This window comes from Danio rerio, chromosome 21, assembly GCF_049306965.1.
Source record: "Danio rerio strain Tuebingen ecotype United States chromosome 21, GRCz12tu, whole genome shotgun sequence".
Classification (NCBI taxonomy): Eukaryota; Metazoa; Chordata; class Actinopteri; order Cypriniformes; family Danionidae; genus Danio; species Danio rerio.
The window spans coordinates 32210780-32233559 of record NC_133196.1 but is presented as its reverse complement, the minus strand read 5'-3'; the positions used below and the strand labels follow the sequence as shown (position 1 = coordinate 32233559).

Here is a 22780-nt window from a genome sequence, read left to right as displayed (position 1 = left end):
ATAAATAAATTATAACTTATTTAATCTAAACTATAAATAAAAACTTTACTATGTACTCAGAGAGGACAAAATGACCGGTCTAAACTGGCTGCAAAATATATGTATATCATTAGATGAACGCATTTGTTTTTTTTTTTGTTCTTTAAATCTACAATCTACAGTTTTAATCTTGTAATTAATGCTATTTTTTTTTGGAGATATTGTCTGTTTTTATTCCTTTCTCTGTAATTTATTTCTCATTGGCTGATTATTTTATTAATTTGATGATGTTTATATATTACATAGGCTATTTTATATGCGTATCCAAAATGCTTTGGCATTCAAGTTTGCTTTGAACTTGAAAGAGATAGAGAGAGAAGCAGATTTTACCCCTTACATGGCTTCTGAATAACATAACATAACATAACATAACATAAATATTGGATTTCTTTTTAAAATGTTTAAAAAAAATTTTTATTTAACTGTCTTTTTTATTTTAACAAATAAAAAAGAAACAGTGTGTAACAGTGTCATAATAAATTCAATTATTGTTAAAAAATTTAATTATGTTTTGTTTTTTGCATATAGTTAACTATTTATGTGATGTGTAGATGTGTTTTCATATGAAGATAGATAGATGACGCAAACATATCCTATTACAAATCATAGACCCTGTTAAGTCATTTTGTGGTATTAATTTGGTGTTCTGCACAGAGCAGCATGAAAATAATTATTTAATCGTCAATTATATGTCCCTGTAAGGATCATTAGTATAAAAAAAGAACAAAATTTGTTGGTGCCCTTTAGTGTAGTTTTACCTATAAAGTGCAGTCAAACATATGTTTAAGTAGTTTTAGTGTTTTCACAAAAATGTAGGCTAAAGTAAGTATTTACAATGAGCAGAAGCATAGTCATGCAACAATTTGGAGTGCAATAATTCTAAAATATTTTGCAAACACATTTTGCATGTATTTAAAAGTGAGAGATTTCACTTGATACTTTGTCATAATGATCGCAAGTGAACAACGGTATTCAGAGGTAGTCAATGCATTGTTTTGCAGTGTAGATTAGGCATGCATGGGACGATTTAAAGGTTTTTAAGGTTTGAAAGACTCAAGGATTTTAAACCTCTAAAATTTTCTCTTATACTGTTCTTGGTTTTTGTACTTTTATTTTTTACATGTTTTTTTTTTTATTATTATTTTATTTAGTTTTTAGGGCAACAGTATCTCCAGCAGGGGCGAGGCAGTGGCACAGTAGGTAGTGCTGTTGCCTCGCAGCAAGAAGGTCGCTGGGTTTCTGTGTGGAGTTTGCATGTTCTCCCTGCCTTTGCATGGGTTTCCTCCGGGTGCTCCGGTTTTCCCAACAGTCCAAAAACATGCAGGTGAATTGGGTAGGCTAAATTGTCCGTAGTGCATGAATGTGTGTGTGGATGTTTCCCAGAGATGGGTTGTGGCTGCAAGGGCATCTGTTGCGTAAAAACTTGCTGGATAAGTTGGTGGTTCATTCCGCTGTGGTGACCCTAGATTAATAAAGGGACTAAGCCGACAAGAAAATGAATGAGTATCTCCAGCAAAAAAAGGACTATCCACATCAAAATCTATTGATAAGTTCACGATTCAGCAAACATCTGAAAAACAAATACAAGCATGCTATTGACCTGAACAGAGCAATGACTTACTTTATATCCAAAGAAAAGAAAAATATCCAAAGATGGTTTTTCAAGTTTTAAAGAAATCTGTGTTTTTCAAACTAATGAAGACAAAAGTCAATGACTTATTGTAATTATTTAGCCTGACAAATAATTTTCAGTTCCAAAATATTCTAAATGTTACCTAAATTTAATTATATTATGCTCAATGGGGGGAAATTTTTTTTTTTTCTCAGACATTTAAAAATAAACCTATTTTAGAGCAGTAACCTCAATACCTTGAAACCGTGATATTTTTATCTAAAGTTATCATACTGTCAGACTCTTACCAGCCCATGCCCAGCGTAAATTACCATGTGCTCAAATGTTTTCAAAAAGAATGGTCTCTTTATAAAAGGGATGTGTCTGCCGAAAAACTTCAGATGAAAGGGCTGACGTGATTTCATCTTCAATTTCATGAGGTTCCTTAAACAGTCAGACAGTGTAATCAGAATCCAGTCAGTGTGACTGTAAAATGTAAGTGCTATGAGAAGCAACATATGACTGAGCTCTGAAAACCCATAGAAAAAACTATGGTAAAGTAAATATTCATCTTGCAAAGATGTGTCAAGGATGTGATTTAATGCTGCTATTCTTGTCTGGTGTGAGACCCATATATTGTGTCTCAACGAGGCAGAGTAGATCACTTAGTTTGAAAAAGAAAGATCTTAAATGTGGCGAGTTCATGATGAAATCATGATGATTCACTGGAAGCAGCAGGCAGCCTTATTAAAAAGTCCCTGTTAGAGCCCATTCTAAAGCATTGTTTTGTTGAAGTGTCATTGAAGCACACTGTAATCAGATGAGATTTAAACTTTAAAATCACTGACCCAGCAGGTACACAATATCATAAAATGTTAATAATAGGTTAGATTTAGGTTGTGACATTGAGTGACCAAAATTCAATGTCTAGACGGTGTCTAAATACAACATTATTTTGACATTCAATATTGACATGAAATGTCGTTGATTTGAGGTTTTGTTGAAAAGTGACCAAAATCCAACGTCAAGCCAACATCTTAAACCAATATCATTTAGACGTCAAATACTGACTTTTATTTGTCAGGTATGGCAAAATCCAACGCCTGATAGACGTCAAAGTGTCAATGTCCACACAACGTTAAGCTGTAACATCATTATACGTTAATATTTGCTTGATTATAGGTTGGATGTTGGACAATGACGTCAGCCTGACATTGAGTTCTGACATCAACTCGAGTTTCGTCTCCAAGCAAAATGCAACATCCCCACGACCTTAGGGTATAACATCAATCTGATGTCATATTGACGTCCTGTGCCTGCTGGGTGAGTTTCATTTGAAGATGATAAAATGTAACGTTTTTGGGTAAAAATAAAACCTTCTGCTCTTTGTGTTGTTTTCCTGTCCATTGTTTCCCAGCTACAAAACTTTAAAGACAACATAACCGTTATTAAGAGTGCAAAGACACACTGTAAGACTGATATTTTTGTTCCCCCTTCATCTTATTTTTTATTTATTTATTTGTATTATTTTGTATGAAGTTTATATGTGCACATAGAGGAAGAGAAAGTGGATGTAAAGAATTTGTGCTTATATTTGTGAGCGTATTCAGATGTACGATCTCTGTCGGATATATGTAACAATATATGAGAAAATCAAATACTTTTTTATACCTCTGCTTAAAACTATCCCATTGAAATAATACTCTCCCACTGAGTACAGTAGTTGCACATTACAATCATTTCATCCTGTTATAAAACACATTTAATAAATGCTAAATTTAAAAAGTGCTGTCTGGGATTTGTGGAGTGCTCCTTAGATCTGCTAGAAATGACAGAAAACTGAAAGATGGCTCCTAAATGCTTGGGGTTTTTGCTAAATAATTACTTACCAGTACCATTAGACATAATCATGATAAACTATCATGATGAACTACCATGTGTTTACTTGTCCAGCCCTCACAACCAATCAGCCCATAAAGTGCATTTTATTTTATATAGGATTTTTACATTGTTTTGTCTTCCTCAGCCAGGGGATTAGCAAACTGTCTATCATTGAGGAAATTGTCTTCCATGTAAAATGAAAGGGTAAGTAGCTCCATTACAGTAATGCTCTGAAAGAGACAACCAACAGAAGGAGCCTGCCAAACAAACCACAGGCAGGACAGCAATGGATTGGATTTAGTGCATGATTGTAGCTGATGTGCAACACAAGGCTATGGCTTTGTACAGTATTTGAATACTGAACTTGAGTTAGAGAGGATCGATTTTTCCTCTTCTCATAGAACCAGAATTATTAAATTCTTTGAATACTAAAATTTAAAAACGATCTTGGCAAAGCCAACAAATTCTCTTTCAAATATGAGCGTTATAAGAGTATGTCATTTGAGTATGTATGTAATTACTTAATTTTAAGGAATCTGAGTGCATAATCCAGATTCCATGTAATAAGTCAACATCTATAATTAAATTGTCCAATATATGAAACAACAATATAAAAATTCAAACAAAATAAACAATCCAAATTTACTCTCCCTCAAGCTTTTACAATCCCTTTTAAATCTAATGATTCTTGTGGATTTAAAGCCAGCGCTGTACATTTTAATGTGGGAAAAGCACCCGTTTTTGAGACCCAGCCACAACAACAACAACAATCAGTTAAAGTAAGTTTGGCCTTTGTCTTGTGTGCAGCCCTGTAAAACAGGAGGTCATGGTTGAAACTTTTTTGTTCCATGTGACCCAGATGTACTTTAAAAAAGCAAAATATAAATATTCTTAAAAAATACTATGTACATGTAAATTCATAAAGATGTGCCTAATTACCAGACAGGCTGGTCTGAGTATTTCAGAAATTGTTGATCTACTGAGATTCCCACACAACCATCTCTAGGTTTTACAGAGAAAATATCCAGTGAGCAGTAGTTCTGTGGGCGGAAATGCCTTGTTATTGCTAGTGCCAAAAAATTGCCAGACTGGTTCGAGCTGAAAGAAAGGCAACAGTAACTCAGATAACCACGCGTTACAACCGAGGTATGCAGAAGAGCATCTCTGAACACACTGCAAGTTGAATCTTGGGGTGAATGTGTTATAGCAGCAGAAGACCACACAATGTGCCACTACTGTCACCTAAGAACAGGAAACTGAGGCTACAATTCGCACAGGCTCACCAAAATTGGATAATAGAAGACGTCACCTGGTCTGATGAGTCTTGATTTCTGCTGCAACATTTGGATGGTAGGGTCAGAATTTTGACGTCAACAACATAAAAGCATGGACCTATCCTGCCTTGTATCAACGGTTCAGGCTGGTGGCGGTGGTGTAATGATATGGGGAATTTTTTCTTGGCACACTTTGATCCCATTAGTACCAATTGAACATTGTGTCAATGCCACAGCCTAACTAAGTATTGTTGCTGACGATGTCGATCCCTTAATTTACACAGTGTACTCATCTTCTGATGGCTACTTCCATCAAGATAACGTGTCATGTCATAAAGCACGAATGATCTCTTGACTGGTTTCTTGAACATGACAATGAGTTATGTACTGTACTGTACTTAAATGGCCCCCACAGTCACCAGACCTCATTCCAATAAAGCACCTTTGGAATGTAGTGGAACGGGAGCATCATAGATGTGCAGCCGACAAATCTGCAGCAACTGCGTGATGTTATCATGTCAATATGGAGCAAAATCTCTGAGGAATATTTGCAGTACCTTGTTGAATCTATACTATGAAGGATAAAGGCAGTTTTGAAGGCAAAAGGGGGTCCAACTGGTACTACTGAGGTGTACCTAATAAAGTGGCCGGTGAGTGTATAATACAATTTATTGTGACTTTAAAGAGCAGCACTCAAAATAAAGTGTTAACTTAAACCTAAAATTCTAATGAGGCTAAACAACTTTTCTTTTTTTCCCACCATTGTAATTTCAGATTGAAATAATTATGGAAAATATAAAAAACGAGGCCATTTTCAAGAATCAGGACACATACTGGAAACCTGATTGAGTTCAGTAGAGGTTAACTTTACCAGAACGTTATGTCATTTGTGCTTAAACCGAGCCTGCCGTCTCAAGGAAATATGACTGTCTAGACGTGAATCGGCCTCTTAGGATCTGTAGTGTCAGCAATGCCAATGTGAAACACAACGACCCCTTAAAAGGAAGGAAGCGGATGAGGATCCTTCTATGGTGTGTGTGGCATTTCTTTTAATTTATTTTTTTTTTTTTTGTTGAATTAGATTAATGGAAGCCTAGGGGAAATTCTGGAGCAGATTTTTACAGAACCATCGCTTAGATCATATACAAGAACTGGCAGCTAACCACTGATCTTCAAGCCATCTTCTGTTAATTATGTTTCAATACATGCTTTTCCTGTGACTATGACAAATCAGAAAGTTTGCCAACAAAACTGAATGCATATAGAAAGCATATTTAATGCCAGCAAAGTGTCTACGTTTATATATCAAACACTATAAATTGTGTAAATACTAAATGTCAAAATATGCTTAATAGCTTGATATGTATGAGTGTGCATTGATATGTAATCTATACATAATCATTCTATGTGACAAAAACCTTTTAGAAAAACAAAATCATAAAGTAATTCTGCCCAAAAATATATAAACATACAAAAAAAAAAACATTTTTCTTCTTGTTCAAACTTTGTATTTAAACTGACTTTAAACAACACAATTCTTAAGTTTTTTTTTGTGACAACTTAATTGTTTGATGTTCAATCAACATAAATGTTTAAAAAACAATTAAGTTAACTTAATCGATTTGTGTTGGAACAACATGAATGAATTGTTTTGAATCCTGCATTTTTACAGTGTATTTAAGGCAGAGTTACTTTATAATTTATTTTCTGAAATGTTTTTGTTATTAAAAAATCTAATATTGTATATTAAATAATTAAATTGTAAGATTATTTTATAGGTTTGCAGATGATGTAAAATTATAATATTGTGAAATGATTAAGTCTGGCTTTAGAACCAATAGCATGTTGAAATGAACCCATTGGCAAGAATCCCTCATGGAAAAGAGAAGTTGTATTTTCAGCATATGAGCCATCAACACATGAAATAGCGACTAGTGAGTGTTCCGCAGCAAAGAAAATGATTGTTTTTCTTTTTGTTATCACTTCAAATATATGTTTTGCAAGTAAGTGCCAATACTACTACTTTCAATAGCGTTATAATGTCCAGTATAGTATATTATGTTTTATACCTGTGCAGTTTTACTTGTCTTCTCATCTTTTGCTTACTTATTAGCACAGTTATATGCTATGCAAAACTCTAGCAAAACCTAACAGTGTTTATGCCTAAAGGCCAAACAACTTGCTGTGAATTTAAAATACTGAAATGTACCAAAACTTTTGGTATTTTACTTAAAACTAAATAACAATATTTTATATATATATATATATATATATATATATATATATATATATATATATATATATATATATATATATATATATATATATATATATATATATATATAATTAGTAACTGCAGTATGGTGCATATTGTGCTGTATGACACTAAAACCAAAAATGCTGTTTTAGTACATGTTATATATAGCCAATTGTCTAGATTAAGCCTTTTTTGAGGGAAAATCTATAACAATATATAGAATGCATGAAGAAATTAATAATTTGCTTGATTATGTATGCTAAAACTATAAAATATGAATTGTCCGTCTGTTTTTGTGCTATAGCCTGCAGCGAATCATCAAAGTTGGTGATTGGACTGGTTGGAGACACAGTTACTCTACCATGTAAATATGACATAAACACCAATGGCCCATTGGGCGTTTGTTGGGGCCGACACCAGTCATTGTTCAGCTGTGAAAACACTGTTATCTCCATTGATGGCTTACAACTGAACTACAGAGAGTCCCACAGATTCAGCTTGGACAGTGGACTCGACCGAGGAGATGTTTCACTCACCATAAGAGCTGTTCAGAAGAGTGATGCTGGGATGTACGTCTGCCGTATCGAGATCCCGGGTCTTTTCAATGACATCAGTTACAACGTTTATCTTTTTATCCGCAGTGGTGAGTAACAGCTCAATTTAGTCTCTTGGTCAGTGTTGTAGCGCTCAGATGTTGTGATGGACAGTTTTTCTGCTTATCCATAAAAGGACTGGATCCAAAGAGAGTTGTCTCCGAAACACAATTGGCCCCTACAACAGCAAAGCAGGAAAAACAAGGTATGAAAATTGTTCAGTGTTTTTGCAAAAAATGTAATCCAGCACTAGCTATTTCAGTTTGCCATTTAAACGAACATGCTACTGAACTGCTTTTTTGTTGTAGATGACAGCTAGCAATTTAGAAAAAATATATATATATTAAGCCACAGTTTTTACTGTTGACAATAATCAGACATTTAACTTGATTTTGGCTAACATTATTAACAACTGGCATGTTTATATGTTTATTGTTAGCATGCTTCTAGCATAAACCATCATGTTGGTTACATGTTTCTAGTATTATTAGCATATTGTTACAATGAAGCCACGTTGCTTTCACTGTTGACAATAATAAGACATTTAACTTGATGTTGGCTAACATTAGCAATAATTGGCATGTTTATATGATCATTGTTAGCGTGTTTCTAGCATAAGTTAACATGTTGTTTACATGTTTGTAGCATTATTAGCATATTGTTACAATGAAGCCATGCTGTTTTCTTTATTGACATTAAAAAGACATTTTACTTGATGTTGACTGTCATGTTTTTAGCACGAATTGGCATGTTTATTTGATTATAGTTAGCATGTTTCTAGCTTAAATTAACATGTTATTTAATTTTTTTCTAGCATTATTAGCATATTGTTACAATAAATTAGTAGGCTGTTAACATATTTTTAATACAAATTATATATGAATTATATAAATCATATATGAATTAGCATGTTGTTAACAGGTTTCTAACATTTCTAACAAAATAAAAAGTATACTTGTCTGGTCTGTTTTGTGTTCCTTTGTTCATTTTCTGGCCTTTATTAGTTCCACAGCTGTGTCAGCTTAATCAAACTGTATGTGAATTTGCCGTCTATACCCTTAAATAGTGCACTATTTTTAAATGCAGTCATTTCTAGTGGTGTCTGACTCTGAAACCCTAGTGGACATTCTGAAATGCACTCAATCAATCCCACAATGCACCACAATAACGAGTGTACAACCAATGTGCACTCAACAGCTAAATAACACTCATAATGCATTGTGAGAGTTTCTGCGCCTGAATAAATTTCCACGCCTGACCACAAGATGTCATCCACAGCAGAATCCTATTGGTGTAAGTTTCTTAATAAATTATTATTTGATAGTTAAGACATTTGTATATAGATGACAGAATTCAAAATGCTTTGATTTACTATTAATAGACAGCTCGCTGTGTTAAATAACTATCAAATTTACTCCTTTAAGTGGACTATATTAGTGGACTAATGTACAGAATAGTACATGAGGGTTTAGGGGGCAATTTTGAATACAGCCATTTCTTGTATATTTAGTTCTCTCAGATAATTATCCAGTCTGGTCTGTGTTAATGTATGTTTTTTGACATACTTTATTAAGCACTTTATATTGTATCTATTCATCATCTTTGTGTCAACCTTAATTTATAATATGAATAATCAATACTAACATAAGAGCTAAATCAAACTGGTCTGGTCTGACTGTTTTAAATGCATGAGATAAAATAACCCTGATTAACAATGTTTGGTTTTACACACAGTCCACCTTGTGTCAGACTCCACCACACTGATTACTGAGCTTTATCTCATATCAGAAAAGATGACCACAGGTATGATTATTGTCATCCTGACTACATTCAATCAACACTGAGGGATGTTAAGAAATAAGAGTCAACATCTGACAAGAATAAACTCATTGCTTTATTTCAGATGATGTCCGCATGGGTGAAGTCAAAGCAGTGGCTCATACTGAGGTACTGCTCTAATTAAATTAAATTACATTAAATGTTACTGTATTGTATTGTAGTGTATAGTTTTGTGTTGTGTTGTATCACATTGTATTGCATTGTACAGTATCGTCATTTTTCAAATAGAGATTCATTAGCAGTTCTGCAGTTGCTGCCAAGTTGTTTTCTGCATTGAATGCTTTTTGGTAATGCATGTATGAAAAGTGGCAAGCATACTTATTTTATATGTTTCCATTCACATGTATTAGACATGTATAAGTTCTGCATGCAAGCATTGAATATGTTGCGTGTCGTTCTAGGAAACAATGGAAACATTCATCATAACTACTGTAAGAGTGGGGGCCATTATCTTCATCCCGGGATTGATCATCGCACTTTTCCTCAGTAAGTTCCTTAACAAGTAATTAATCTAATTTAACTCTGGAAATATGAAATACAAAGCATAAATGTCATCAAAAGCTGTTAAGAGCTAGATAAGAAGATTAGGAAAGACATCACTTTTGTGTTATGTTTATTTATAAAATGATTGGTGTTTAACATGGTTTTTATAGTCAATATTTTAGATAAATATTTATTTTTTAAATTTACATTTTATTTTTATATTTACTTATTGGTAAATTATAGAAAAACATAGTTCTATCTATCTATATACAGTTCATCCGGAAAGTATTCATAGCATTTCACTTTTTCCAAATTTTTTTGTTACAGCCTTTTTCCAAAATATATTTAATTCATTTATTTCCTTAAAATTCTACACACAACCATGTCTACCATGTCATGTCTACCATGACAATGGGAGAAAAAAAGATTTTTTGAAATTGCTGCAAATTATTAAAAATAAAAAAACCTGAAAAATCACATGTACATAAGTAATCACAGTCTTTGCCGTGAAGCTCTAAATTGAGGTCAGGTACATTCTGTTTCCACTGATCAAGCTGCGATCACACTGGACTTTTCTCTTCATAGACTTCCATTCATACGCATGTGAATGCGTCAGACCAAAAACGCAAGCTCATGCAACAAGTTTCACAGTTCGCTGCGTTACAAAGTTCAAGCATGGTGAACTCTGACCTATGAAATCGAATCACGTGATCTTGTTTAATCCCTTTTTGCAGCGCCTAATGACAGAATTTTGCTTGCTCAAACTCAAGTGTGACTATGGCATCATTCTTGAGTTGTTTCAGCCGCTTATTTGGAGTTCACCTGTGTTAAATTCTATCTATCTATCTATCTATCTATCTATCTATCTATCTATCTATCTATCTATCTATCTATCTATCTGTCTGTCTGTCTGTCTGTCTGTCTGTCTGTCTGTCTGTCTGTCTGTCTGTCTGTCTGTCTGTCTGTCTGTCTGTCTGTCTGTCTGTCTGTCTGTCTGTCTGTCTGTCTGTCTATCTATAGTACACAAATGTGCTTCATTTTAATAATTGCAAAGAAGAAAATTATTTCTATTATAAAAATCTTTGCCATATTATTGTCATAAACAATTAGCAACAAATTTCATTACCATAAAATATTATTTATTGAACACAATGAATAAATGCAAATCAGACAATATGAAATCATGCCACATGATGTGAATGGAAGAAAGTGCAAGCTCCTCTTTTCATTTTGTATATTTCAATTAAATTTAAACAGTTTGGGACAAGACTACAAGAATTTCCTAGAAAACAGGGACTGGTCACCCTGGTCACTATTATGGGTGTGTGTAAAATTATAAATATATTTATTTTAGGGTGAAATATGTGACCTTTTCAGGTTAAATCATCCAAATAAGGCTCTAAACCCATCAGTACTTTAGTTTGAAAGTGCACTGAGCATTTCATTTAATGCTTGACCAAGAAACACTTGGTCATTCTATACGACTATGTAGAAACTTCCGCAGATTATCATGCTGCATAGTGTTAAATTTGGCTCTCATGGCTGAGTGGAAGTGAAAGAGGTGACTCATGGCCAGTTTTGCTTACTGTGCATTAACACATCCATCCGAATGCTCTGCCCTCAGGACTGCGGCGCTACAGAGAACAGACCATCAGCAGGACAATGTAAAAAATCTGCTATGGATATGCTTTGTTTGATGTCACTTTGACTCTATACAGACCACAAGCATGGTGACGTGGACCTTTTCCTCTCTCTTTTGTTTTGGGGTTAGTTCTCAGTGCCTGATTTTTTTAATATATAATTAATCAATTATTAATCAAAATCTGAGATAATGTACTGTATATTGTGTTGTTGTTTTTCAGACTTTTTATTGTAATATGACATATGTAGCATGTATCTTCATTTGCCAAGTTATTCTGTAAAAAGCTTACCAAAATTTAACTCTAATTGTGTGTCTTGCATCTTTTTCTCAGAAATCAATTTTTTAATATTTTTTTTGTGCTCAAAGATGAAGTAGTTTCTGCACTACTATTGTCACCTAGTGGAATTACAAAAAAATAAAACTTATTTTAAAACAAGCTTTTCACCTTTTCTTTATACTCACCACACCCTTTCTAAAGATTATTATTTCCTTATAATATTTTACCAGTTGATACAGTGATTGATTATCCCCAATTAAACACACCTGATCAAACTAATTTAGTTTTTTAGGCTTATTAAGAAGTGTGTTGATGCAGAGCTGGAACTAATCTCTCTTGGAACCAAGTTTGATGTAGTCATCAACACCCTCTGGCTCAACCTGTTTCAGAAGCCACGCCCCAAACTCTCACTATTGGTCAAACACTAGTGATTGACAGATTTGAGCAGGCCATTCTCAACCTTTTGATGGTAAATAGTAATAAGTACATTTTTGGGGGAGATTTGCTGCGTACGTGTTTTAAAAATGTTGTGCTTCCCACTCGCAGTATGACTTCATTACATTCAAGTGCTTATTTCTTAGAAATAACAGGAAGCAAGAAAAACCCAATCATTTCTTAGTTAAATCGTATTATGTCCCAAGAATACATCTTAAATTCACTGATAACATAAAATTTGATTAATTGGATATTTAAATATGCACTACTGACATTACATGACAAGATGGTGTAGCTGTTGGAAAACTAATGAAGAATACCAGTCACAGCAGCATTTAATCTTCTATAACTGTGTATCAAATTAAATCCAAGTTTCGCTGTTGAAAATCTGACTTAAAAGGCCATTTGTGTCCAATTTCCAACTAGGAAAGTTGCATTTGCAATAATTTTGGTAGCATGTGAAGAAAGCAATCACGCCTTCAATTTTCAGCTCTTCACCTATGAAGTCAGGCATATGAGCTTGTTGCATTCAAATGTGAAAAGAATGAAAATCCCTAAGGACAGCAGGCTTGGATTTAGGTTTAGACTCAGGGCTAGCTTGTTCATAAGATGTTTGGCATTCCATTACTAATTTGCAACATAACAGCAAAGTGTGCCCAAAATTCATTGCCAATCTACTTGTCAGCATTTTAATTTTAGTCATAGGCCTATGCTAATCACTGATTATTCATTTATTCATTCATTTTCTTTTTGGCTTAGTTCTTTATTAATCTGGGTTTGCCACAGCGCAATCAACCGCCAACTTATCCAGCATATACACTACGGCCAATTTAGCTTACCTAATTCACCTATACCACGTCTTTGGACTTGTGGGGGAAACCGGAGTACCTGGAGGAAACCCACGCGAACACGGGGAGAACATGCAAACTCAACACCTAATGATGGGTTGCTGCTGGAAGGGCATCCGCTGTGTTAACCAAATGCTGGATAAGTTGGCGGTTCATTCCACTGTGGCGACCCCAGATTAAAAAAGGGACAAAAAGAAAATAAGTTAATGAAAGTATGCAAAACAATATGTTAAACAGGCCTTTATGTAAATATGCACTTCTTTAACTGTAAGGTTATATGTAGGCATAGGACGATAGGTATACCGCGGTTTGGAAAAGTCAAGGTTTTAAAACCGCAACATTTTTCTGTTATATCAATCCTAAGAATACATTTTTTTAAAATGTTTTTTTGTAAATGAAGAGAGCAGAAATCCTTTTAATTATGTAGACATGTTTACTGCTCCAAAATATTTTAAATGTTTCCTAAAATTATTATTATTTTTTTTTTGTGTGTGTTCTTTACTCAGACATTTAAAACATATTTCAGAGTAGTGGTCACAATACCATAAGTGAAACCGTTGCAAGCCTATTTATTCAAGGCTATGATACCGTCAGAAACTTATACTGGCCCTTAGTTATATTTGTCTCTTTTTAGATATAAGCTGAGCTTATGTCACGTTAAAAACGTTATAGTTATAGGCCTAAAAACATATATCACTTTTAAAATAGCTGCTTGTTAAAAGCGAGTTTATTTAAACAGTGTTGTACAATAGCGACCTCTAGCGTTCAATGCGTTAAAATATAAAAATGAATGTGTCAATTATGTTTAAATGTGAATTAAAACAATTTCATATTCTCATACAATGTTTATCAGCGTGAGATTTTTTTTTTCTGTTTAAGTAGATGGCTCTAGTAAATTTCGCTTTCGGTTTTTTAAAGTTGAACACAGTTGTAGAGGCCACACATGGAAGTGAAACTGTGAAGAAGAACTCTGAATGCACATTTAAGCAAAGCCGTCATGTGCACTTCCGTGTAAAGGGCAATAATAATGTAAGAAGAAGCATGAGTTAGTCTTGTGCATTGCTTGCAGAGAGAGTGACACATTTTCATCATGACTGATCTTCACAGCTGGTTCCTCTCATCATGGATTCTCTGCTGCCTGACGAGTGAGTTTCACATTTATATAGGCTACTGAAACCTAAAAAAAAAGAAAAAAAAAGAAGAAGAAAAGTAAAAAAGAAGAGTTTGTTTATTTACTTTTTGCAATTCTAAATAATATATTTACATGCCAATATCTAAAATAATGTGGATTTATATAAAATATGACACAGTGATTTATTTCATTTGGAAACATTAAATGGGCTATATTTCCTATAAATAAAAATATCTTAATGGATTTTAATATGTAAATTCAAGGGTAGTTTGAATGTATTTCGTTTGTCTTGCAGAATTTGGATTTACACTGTAATGAAACATAGAATAACCTAAAAGTTAGCAAATTTATTAGTCTTTCTCTCAAATTTTTATTTTAATATTTCAGTATTTCCAATAATATTTTTTCTTCTGGTGAACGCCTTGTTGTATTTTTATTTTAATTTTTTTTTTACCTATTATAAGTTTAAACTATTATAAGGTCAATATTAAACTATTTTTTAAACTATTTAACACTTTTTTTTCTTAACTTTTTTACTTTTTAAACTATTATAAGGTCAATATTATTAGCCCCTTTTAGCTATATTTTTTGTATTGCCTACAAAACAAACTATTAGGTTTAGAAATGTGTTGAAAACCCCCTCTTTCTGTTCAACAGAAATTAAAGACAAAAACAAAAAAAACAAAACAAAAAAAAAATACAGGGGGTTCAATAATTCAGGAGCAGCGGTGGATTTAACCATTAAGCAAGGTAAGCGGCCACTTAGGGCCCCAGGAAATCTGAGGGCCCCCAAATAAATGCCTAGAAGTAAATGAAACCTATAAATTATATATAACATTGTTTTCTATCCTATTTTGTATGAGGGTCTAAAAATTGTTTTTATTTGAATCTTCTACTTCCATCATGGACCAGTCTAGCTGGTATTTAAGTAAAGATTTAATTTTAAAAACCAAATAGTTTTATTTATTATGTTTAGTTGTGAATTCAACTTAAGAAAACAAATCATTTCAAAAGTTTAACAAGGTACTTTATATATTATTATTGTTTTGTATAAGGATAGAATACAGAAAAAGAGATAGAATTATATATAAAAAAGCAGCAAATTAATAATAATAAAAAAATGTAAGTACAAAAGTTCCATTTTACAACTTTCGGCTGGAATTGCTTAGGGCCCCAAAATGACTAAATCCTCCCCTGTTCTGGAGGGGTAATAATTCTGACTTCGACTGTATATTAGTTTTTAAATGTAATTATTTGTTGTACTGTCCAAATTTGGTGGTTCATTCTGCTGTGATGACTCCTGAAAAAATCAGGTACTAAGCAGAAGGAAAATGAATGAACAAATATCCTAAATCATGCCTATTTGAATCACTGTTTCACTGCCAATGTAAATCTACACTGTAATAATATATGACATTACAGTATATATTTTGTTTGCAAATGTAACACATAAGTGCTATTATTTATCACATCATTATGAATTTTAATATCTAAAATGCTATATTGGTATTTTGTTTGTAAATGTCTACATTCAAGGTTATTTAAATTACTGTCTCTCAGTTTGCAGATGCAGCGACATTATTGTACAGAGTTTCGAGGGTGACAATGTGACTTTGCCATGTAAATATGACAGCAGATATCATGGCAAATGTGAAATATGCTGGATGAGAGGAGATATTCCCAGTAGGGGCTGTGGCGAAGAAATTATTGCAAGTGATGGAGATAAAGTGTCGACGAGGAATTCAGATAGATATGATCTGGCGGGACCAATCCAGCATGGAGATGTGTCTCTGACTATTTTTAACATTGATAAAACAGACTCTGGAAAATATGGATGCCGTGTACACGTGCCTGGATGGTTTAATGATGAGAAGTATTACGTCCATTTGATCGTTGATGATGGTAAGTGTTGATAAACTATGACAAAAATATTTAATGTGAATTGTAGTGTCTGCTAATTACTAGCTTATTAAAATATTTATTTGTTCAGTCTATATTGAAGCCATTAAGATAAAAAATAGCCTGTAATTTTCCTGCAAGAATGAATAAAAACATCTCACTATATTAATTATCACTGCACTATACACTTTATATACTACTATATATTATCACCATATTAATAAACTATAGACAGTTATGAAAAATATATGTCACTATTATTTACCATCTTTTTTTTAATTGATCATGTGACTGTAATGTTTGCTTAAAGCATATAAAAATATACTGTTATTATAAAAGTAGACTTTTACAGTTTTTCTTTACATTCTAAATATGCTGGGTTGTTGTAACCCAAAATTGTATCAATTCTTGACAAAATTAACATTGGGTTAATTTTGAAACATTTAATTTAAATCACACTATTCATAGTTGTCCATATTTGACCCAACATTATGGTTTACATATTAGAATAAACCTTACAGACTCTAATGTTTTAAATGTTATAAAAATGCTTAGTTGTTTCAACCCAAATTTGGGTAAAATATGACAAAGCCTTTGAGTTAAAGTTGGGTCAAAAATTGTATGTAAAAATGTTATTGTGTTATTGGGTGCTATCCATATTCCACACTCTAAAAATGCTCAGCTGTTTAAACACAAATTTGGGTAAATAACAGAAAAATTCCACCACTAAGTTTAACATAACGAAAATAATTTAAACCCAGCTGAAACAATCCAGCATTTCTATTGTCCAACCATTGTATTTTCGTATTTCCATTGAAATACACTTTCTTCAAAGCCATTATTCCAACCACCCTGGAAACTACATCCATGTCAAGCAGCACATCCGAGCATGAAACCACAGGAGTTTACACCACTGCCATGACAGAGGGTACTTAAGTGTGTTTATATGTGCTTTCATAATGTCTCTGTCAATCTGTTACGTCTGAATGATGGAAACAATCTAAAGATAAATTTTATTAGTGATTACGATAATAGTTTGGCATGATCTGACATCATTCAGTCATCACAGATGCAATCAGCGCTGTGTAAAGTCAGCAGTTTTCTAACATTCGCTGCTCATGTGAGAGTTTCAACATTTAAAAAGGAACATTTTACATCCTGTTTCAAAGCACCTGCTACAACCTCACCAGACCCTTTGGTAACGACTATTTCTGGCCTTTTAACCCCAGAATCACAGACCACTGAAACATCAGGAGGTATTATGATTTTAACTCTGGCAGTGCATCTATAATGACTGAAGAAACAGTTTAATATGATCAATCGCTAAATTGTTGCTCAATTTATTTTATTGTTATTCCAGTGATTGATTTTGATGAATGTTATTGCATTTTTCACAGATCTTTGGTCACTAAAGATCTCTGCTTTTTAAAGACTTTAAAACAAGTAAAGAATATTATAACAATTTGTGTTTATTTTTGATTAGGTAATAAGACAAGAAAAGAGATTTCTTCAACCATCAGTCCATCATATGCTCCCAGAAGCAGCACTGCTGGAATGTGGCTCTCCAATACAACATCTGGTAAAACACAATATGTGAATTTACACTATTTTTAATTTTAATATACTGTACACTATCGAAACAAGACATTACAAAGCTGTCATATTATTAATATGTAGACATATGATGGTTTTCCTGTTGTGAAAATTGCTGAAGCCTTTATCAAGATGTGGTATATTATCATGATATTGACATAAGCTGCAATAAAAAGGTTCCTTTAACACTTAAAATAAAATAAAAAACAACTCTATATTTTAGTTTATTGCTGATAAACATTCAGAGTAAACTTTTACAATTAGGTCGCAGTAGTAAAAGTTTGATCATGAATTCATTAAATGAACGCTGAGAAATAGGCTACATTTTTTTACATAAGTTATTATATTAATGATAGAAATACAGCAGCCATATTATGCCAGACCACAAATCACACACCAGATGATCGGTAAAGAGAAGACAGAGTGATAAAACTAATTATGATATAGGGATAGTTAGGAGGCCTTGATGGACAGAGGCTAAATTTGGCCTGTCAGGACCTCGGTTTAACATCTCATCCAAAAGTTGGCACTCACTGAGCAGTAAAAAGTCCCCATCGATTTATACAGGCCATCAGGATCCACACAGACTGCAGGTTGAGCACCCCCTGCTGGTCTCACTAACACCACTTCTGGCAGCAACCTAGCTTTCCCATGTGGTCTTCCATCCAGGTACTGAGCAGGCATGACCCCGCTTAGCTTCAGTGGGCCATGTTAGGACCATGTTAGAATTGCAGCAAGCTAGCTGACAGATATTTTTTTATAAATAGCCCATTAATTCTTTTTAGCATTTGATGCTGTGATAACACCATTGTCAATACAACAATCTGAATATCTTTAAAAACGAATTAAATATTAAATAATTATTCACAGTATTTTGAAGTAACCACAATAACGGTATGATGCATGTTTATTGTCACAATATATTGCACTACTGAATATTGTCACGTCTACTAATATGGACGTTAATGAGAACTGTCACCGTTTGAGTTTAGTCTTGAGTGATTTTTCTTACCTTTATTTTCAGAATCTTTTATCTTATTACAGTGCATCTGGAAAGTATTCATACCGCTTCAGTTTTTCCACATTTTTATTTTGTTTCATCCTTATTCCAAAATGGATTAAATTAATTTACTTCCTCAAACCTCTACACACAATACCCCACAATGTGAAAAAGATTATTTTGAAATTGTTGCAAATTTGTTAAAAATAAAGAAATAAATAAAAACTGAAAAACCACATGTATATAAGTATTCACAGCCTTTGCTCAATACTTTGTTGATTCACCTATTGGCAGCAATTACAGCCTCAAGTCTTTTTGAATATGATGCCCCAAGCTTGGCACACCTGTCTTTGGAAATTTTTGCCCATTCCTCTTTGCAGTGCCTCTTAAGCTCTATCAAGTTAGATGGGAGGCAATGGTGTACATTTTCAGATCTCTCCAGAGATGTTCAATAAGATTTAGGTCTGGGCTCTGGCAGGGCCACTCAAGGACATTCACAGAGTTGTTGTGAAGCCACATTGATTTTTTGAAGGTGTGCTTTGGGTCATTGTCCTGCTGAAAGATGAACTGTCACCCCAGTCTGAGGTCAAGAGCACACTGAAGCAGGTTTTTTTTTTTTTTTTTTTTTTTTTCAAAACAATTCAAACAATTAAAAAAAAAAATTTTTTTTTCACATTGTCATTATGGGGTATTGTGAATAGAATTTTGCGGATACAAATGAATTGAATTCATTTTGGAATAAGGGTGTAGCATTAAAAAAAGTGGAAAAATTGAAGCGCTATAAATACTTTCCTGATGCACTGTATTTCATTTAACATTTTTAAAATAATAATTATAATACATTAGTGTTGTCACAAATCAAATGATATCAGTATCAAATTTCGTTGTTGCACTACAAGCCAAATAGTTGCATCTGAAGTTATTTGAGAGAAGGCACACAAACTGTTTAATGCAGATCATCGGTGGCATAAAGCCTTATTAAACAAATATGAGTAATATTTTAACTTTTGGGATAAATCACCCAAAAATGAAAATGACCTCACAATTTACTCACACTCAAGTGGTTCTAAACTTTCATGATGTTTTTCTTCCGTTGAACACAAAATTAGATATTATATAGAACATCCATTGTAGGAACAAGAAATAATTTGGAAGTCAATGTCCCACCTAACATTCTTCAGTGTATATATCTTCCTTTTTTGTTCAACAAAACAAACATGCTTGGAACAAATTGAGTGTAAGAAAATCATGACATCATTGTGAGCTAACTCTTTAAATGATTTAATTTTAGTAAAATAATTATATTTGAAAATATCGGAGGAATATTTTATACAACTAACTTAACTAAAACTTCCAGTAAGCATCTGGCTTAAGTGAATCACTGAACCATTTGGTTCATTCAACAAGGCAGATTTACTCATACACAAATTGACTGACTGTTATGAATGGACTGAATCATCTGCATATCAGATTCATTCAGAAACCAAATGTTGCTTAGAGAAGCACAATGCTTTTGTTGGAGATTTATTTGTGTAAGCGCACACTTCTTCCAAATTGTTTTGCTAGTACTAGTATATTATTAATATACATTATTAATATATTATTAATATATTATATTAATAGCTACTACGCAAGAGTTTCTTCTTATTTTGGGGTAAATTAGGTACTGACCACAAAAATACAGAGTTTAGCTTTTGTATCAGCTTATTCAAAGTTGCTGTTGATAAAACAATATGTTTGTGTTTTTTTTATTTTTCACAGTAGAACCTTCTTTTTCTGTTGTGTATCATGAATCGTCTTCTGCGGAAAGCAAAGATAATGTAAGTATTTCAACTTAATAGCAAACTTTGGTTGTTTTACTGTTTGAAACGTTGGTCAGTTTATACAGTATTTTGACTCTGATATGTTCTTAAAGGTGACTGTATCTGCAGTTCTTGTGCCTGTTCTCCTGTTGCTGTTGGCTTTGATAGCCATTGCCGCTGCTTTCATGTGTAAGTGCATTAATTCAGTTTCACATTTCACAACATTGTTTTCTCTTGGTGCTTGTTACTCATGAAATGAAACTTTTCTGTTATCAGGGAAGCAAAAGAAGAAAACCAGAGCCTCGCTAGAAGTGTAAGTCAATCTCTGAAGTGCTATTCGTGCAATTATTAAACACATTATATGTAAAATTATCTTAATTAAATACAATGTGAATAAAAGCTGAAAGCTAAAATTATTATTAAAATAATATTATTATTATTTTTGTATTTCAATTATATGTTTATTTAATGAATTAAACAAGACGTTGTATTGTGTAAAATGTTAATGTCAAAGGGATAGTTCACCCAAAAAATGATAATTCTTTTCAATTCCATTTCCGACATGCGCTGCATGCTTTAAGCCAATCACAACACTCTGGGTTGTTTGACCAATAACCACAGAGTAGTGTCATGCATATAAGGGGTTTGGAAAAATGTATCATTTTTATGTGACTTGTTTGAGAGTTGTTAAGCAAATAAGGTAAAATAAATGCATATTATAATATAATGAAAGTGTTTTTGACCCTGCATGCATGTCAGCCTGTTGTTGCGGATTCCCAAAAACAAAAATATAAACCTATAATAGGAGCACTTTAAACATTTTTAATAGGAAATGCACACTTGAACATTTGAAAATGGAAAATTAAGTGGATGTGCTATAATGTATATCTGGCATAATGATATATGACACTCAGTACAAGCTGGTATTAATGAACACATTATTATTAACATGGCTTTTATTCCACAGATGTTAAAACTTTTGTTTTAGACATTTAGAATGATTTAATTTTGATTAAAGCTGAATATGTCCATGTAATTTTAACTAATGACTCAGCAAAAACTTAACAAAACAAAGAAAATATACATAGAAGCAACTAAACAAGGCCCAGGTGAACCTAATAAGTAACCAAGCAAAGTAGCTAAGTGATTAACAAGACCGAAAGGAAACTCAAGCAAAATATTAATGCTAATAATATTGTGTTCGTTTTTATTATTAATTATTAAGAAATATTCACTATTTAAATGCCCGTTTCTCTTTCAGAAGGCAGAACTCTGAGATCTCCGTCATCTACAGTAATTCTGGCAGCAGTGTGGGCCTGTACAACAGAGAGATGGCTGTGGAAAATGTCTATCAGATACAGGCTGAAAGCGAATACGAACAGTGGCATTAATATCTGAGCAAACTCACAATTATTGACCAGTGTGGAATTGAGTCTGTTTTGTTTGTAATAATATAAATATCTATCAGAGAAATGATTAACTTGGACTAACCTTATACTCTGATGTTATGTGGCTAACATAATGTAACACTATATCTTTATTAAATATAATCTGAAGTCAACAATGTTTAAATCAATCATTACCACAGGTTGATTCACAGCTGTGCTTTTCTTACACCCTTTACACTCTAATTTTTTTTTTTTTAAAGAGTGCATAAAACAGGTTCTCTCCTTTACTTGGAAATGATCATAGTACTGATTGGAACCAAAGTCGATACTTTCGACAAATCTAAGCGCTAGAAGTGCTAATGTTAGCTTTAAATTGATACCCACTGATAAAGCTGTTCATAATGTGTTCACACCTTTCACTCAGAGGTCACACCTAGAAAACTTCCTTCCTCCATACCAAACCAAAAACCAAACTATTAACAATGATGCAGCATTTTAGAGGTATAATGCTTGCTTATTACAATGTATGTACACAAAAAGGAAAGACCAGTATTTTTGACTGAGTGGATTGTATACTTTTTTTTCTTATTTCTTTAGAAAATAAATGTATAAATGTTACATATTCATTTTGGACTTTAGCATACATTAGCAAGGTTAGGAGCTTATATTATTATTTCTAGATCTGTTTGTATTTCTATCAATATTTTAATGAATTGCTATTTTATTGGATTTTAAAATGTCATTTTATCCTTGTTATGTAAAGCTGAATTTTCAGTCTTTAGTGTC

General features: G+C 32.9%; 3 protein-coding genes across 15 annotated transcripts in view; 2 read left to right on the top strand and 1 right to left on the bottom strand.

The window, feature by feature from the left end:
* Positions 1 to 22780, bottom strand: part of ppp3ca (protein phosphatase 3, catalytic subunit, alpha isozyme) — a 267749-nt gene that overhangs the window by 74990 nt on the left and 169979 nt on the right. The gene's annotated exons all lie outside the window — the stretch shown is intronic.
* Positions 5888 to 12055, top strand: havcr2 (hepatitis A virus cellular receptor 2). Of its 2 annotated transcripts, XM_003200873.7 has the most exons (7): positions 5888 to 6809; positions 7368 to 7706; positions 7793 to 7861; positions 9391 to 9459; positions 9560 to 9603; positions 9897 to 9981; positions 11603 to 12055. In XM_003200873.7, the coding sequence occupies exons 1-7, from the start codon at positions 6764 to 6766 to the stop codon at positions 11644 to 11646; spliced, it is 696 nt and encodes a 231-aa protein (XP_003200921.2). In that variant the 5' UTR covers positions 5888 to 6763; the 3' UTR covers positions 11647 to 12055. The 2 variants fall into 2 exon arrangements, with proteins under 2 accessions (XP_003200921.2, XP_009293791.1); XM_009295516.5 differs by lacking the exon at positions 9391 to 9459.
* On the top strand, positions 14232 to 22167 carry havcr1 (hepatitis A virus cellular receptor 1). 12 transcript variants are annotated; one of them, XM_073934430.1, is made up of 9 exons: positions 14232 to 14325; positions 15873 to 16214; positions 17047 to 17139; positions 17381 to 17467; positions 17695 to 17790; positions 20569 to 20624; positions 20720 to 20795; positions 20883 to 20919; positions 21871 to 22167. In XM_073934430.1, the coding sequence occupies exons 1-9, from the start codon at positions 14271 to 14273 to the stop codon at positions 21995 to 21997; spliced, it is 969 nt and encodes a 322-aa protein (XP_073790531.1). In that variant the 5' UTR covers positions 14232 to 14270; the 3' UTR covers positions 21998 to 22167.

What these genes read in the sequence shown, in the direction of transcription:
- havcr2 (XM_003200873.7), top strand. Translation starts at nt 6,764, where the DNA reads ATGATTGTTTTTCTTTTTGTTATCACTTCAAATATATGTTTTGCAA. An exon ending in TTATCTTTTTATCCGCAGTG is followed by an intron (nt 7,707 to 7,792) that starts GTGAGTAACAGC and finishes TATCCATAAAAG; the next exon opens with GACTGGATCCAAAGAGAGTT. An exon ending in AAGCAGTGGCTCATACTGAG is followed by an intron (nt 9,604 to 9,896) that starts GTACTGCTCTAA and finishes GTGTCGTTCTAG; the next exon opens with GAAACAATGGAAACATTCAT.
- havcr1 (XM_005161345.6), top strand. Translation starts at nt 14,271, where the DNA reads ATGACTGATCTTCACAGCTGGTTCCTCTCATCATGGATTCTCTGCTGC. An exon ending in CACCACTGCCATGACAGAGG is followed by an intron (nt 17,140 to 17,380) that starts GTACTTAAGTGT and finishes CCTGTTTCAAAG; the next exon opens with CACCTGCTACAACCTCACCA. An exon ending in GCTCTCCAATACAACATCTG is followed by an intron (nt 17,791 to 20,565) that starts GTAAAACACAAT and finishes TATTTTTCACAG; the next exon opens with TAGAACCTTCTTTTTCTGTT.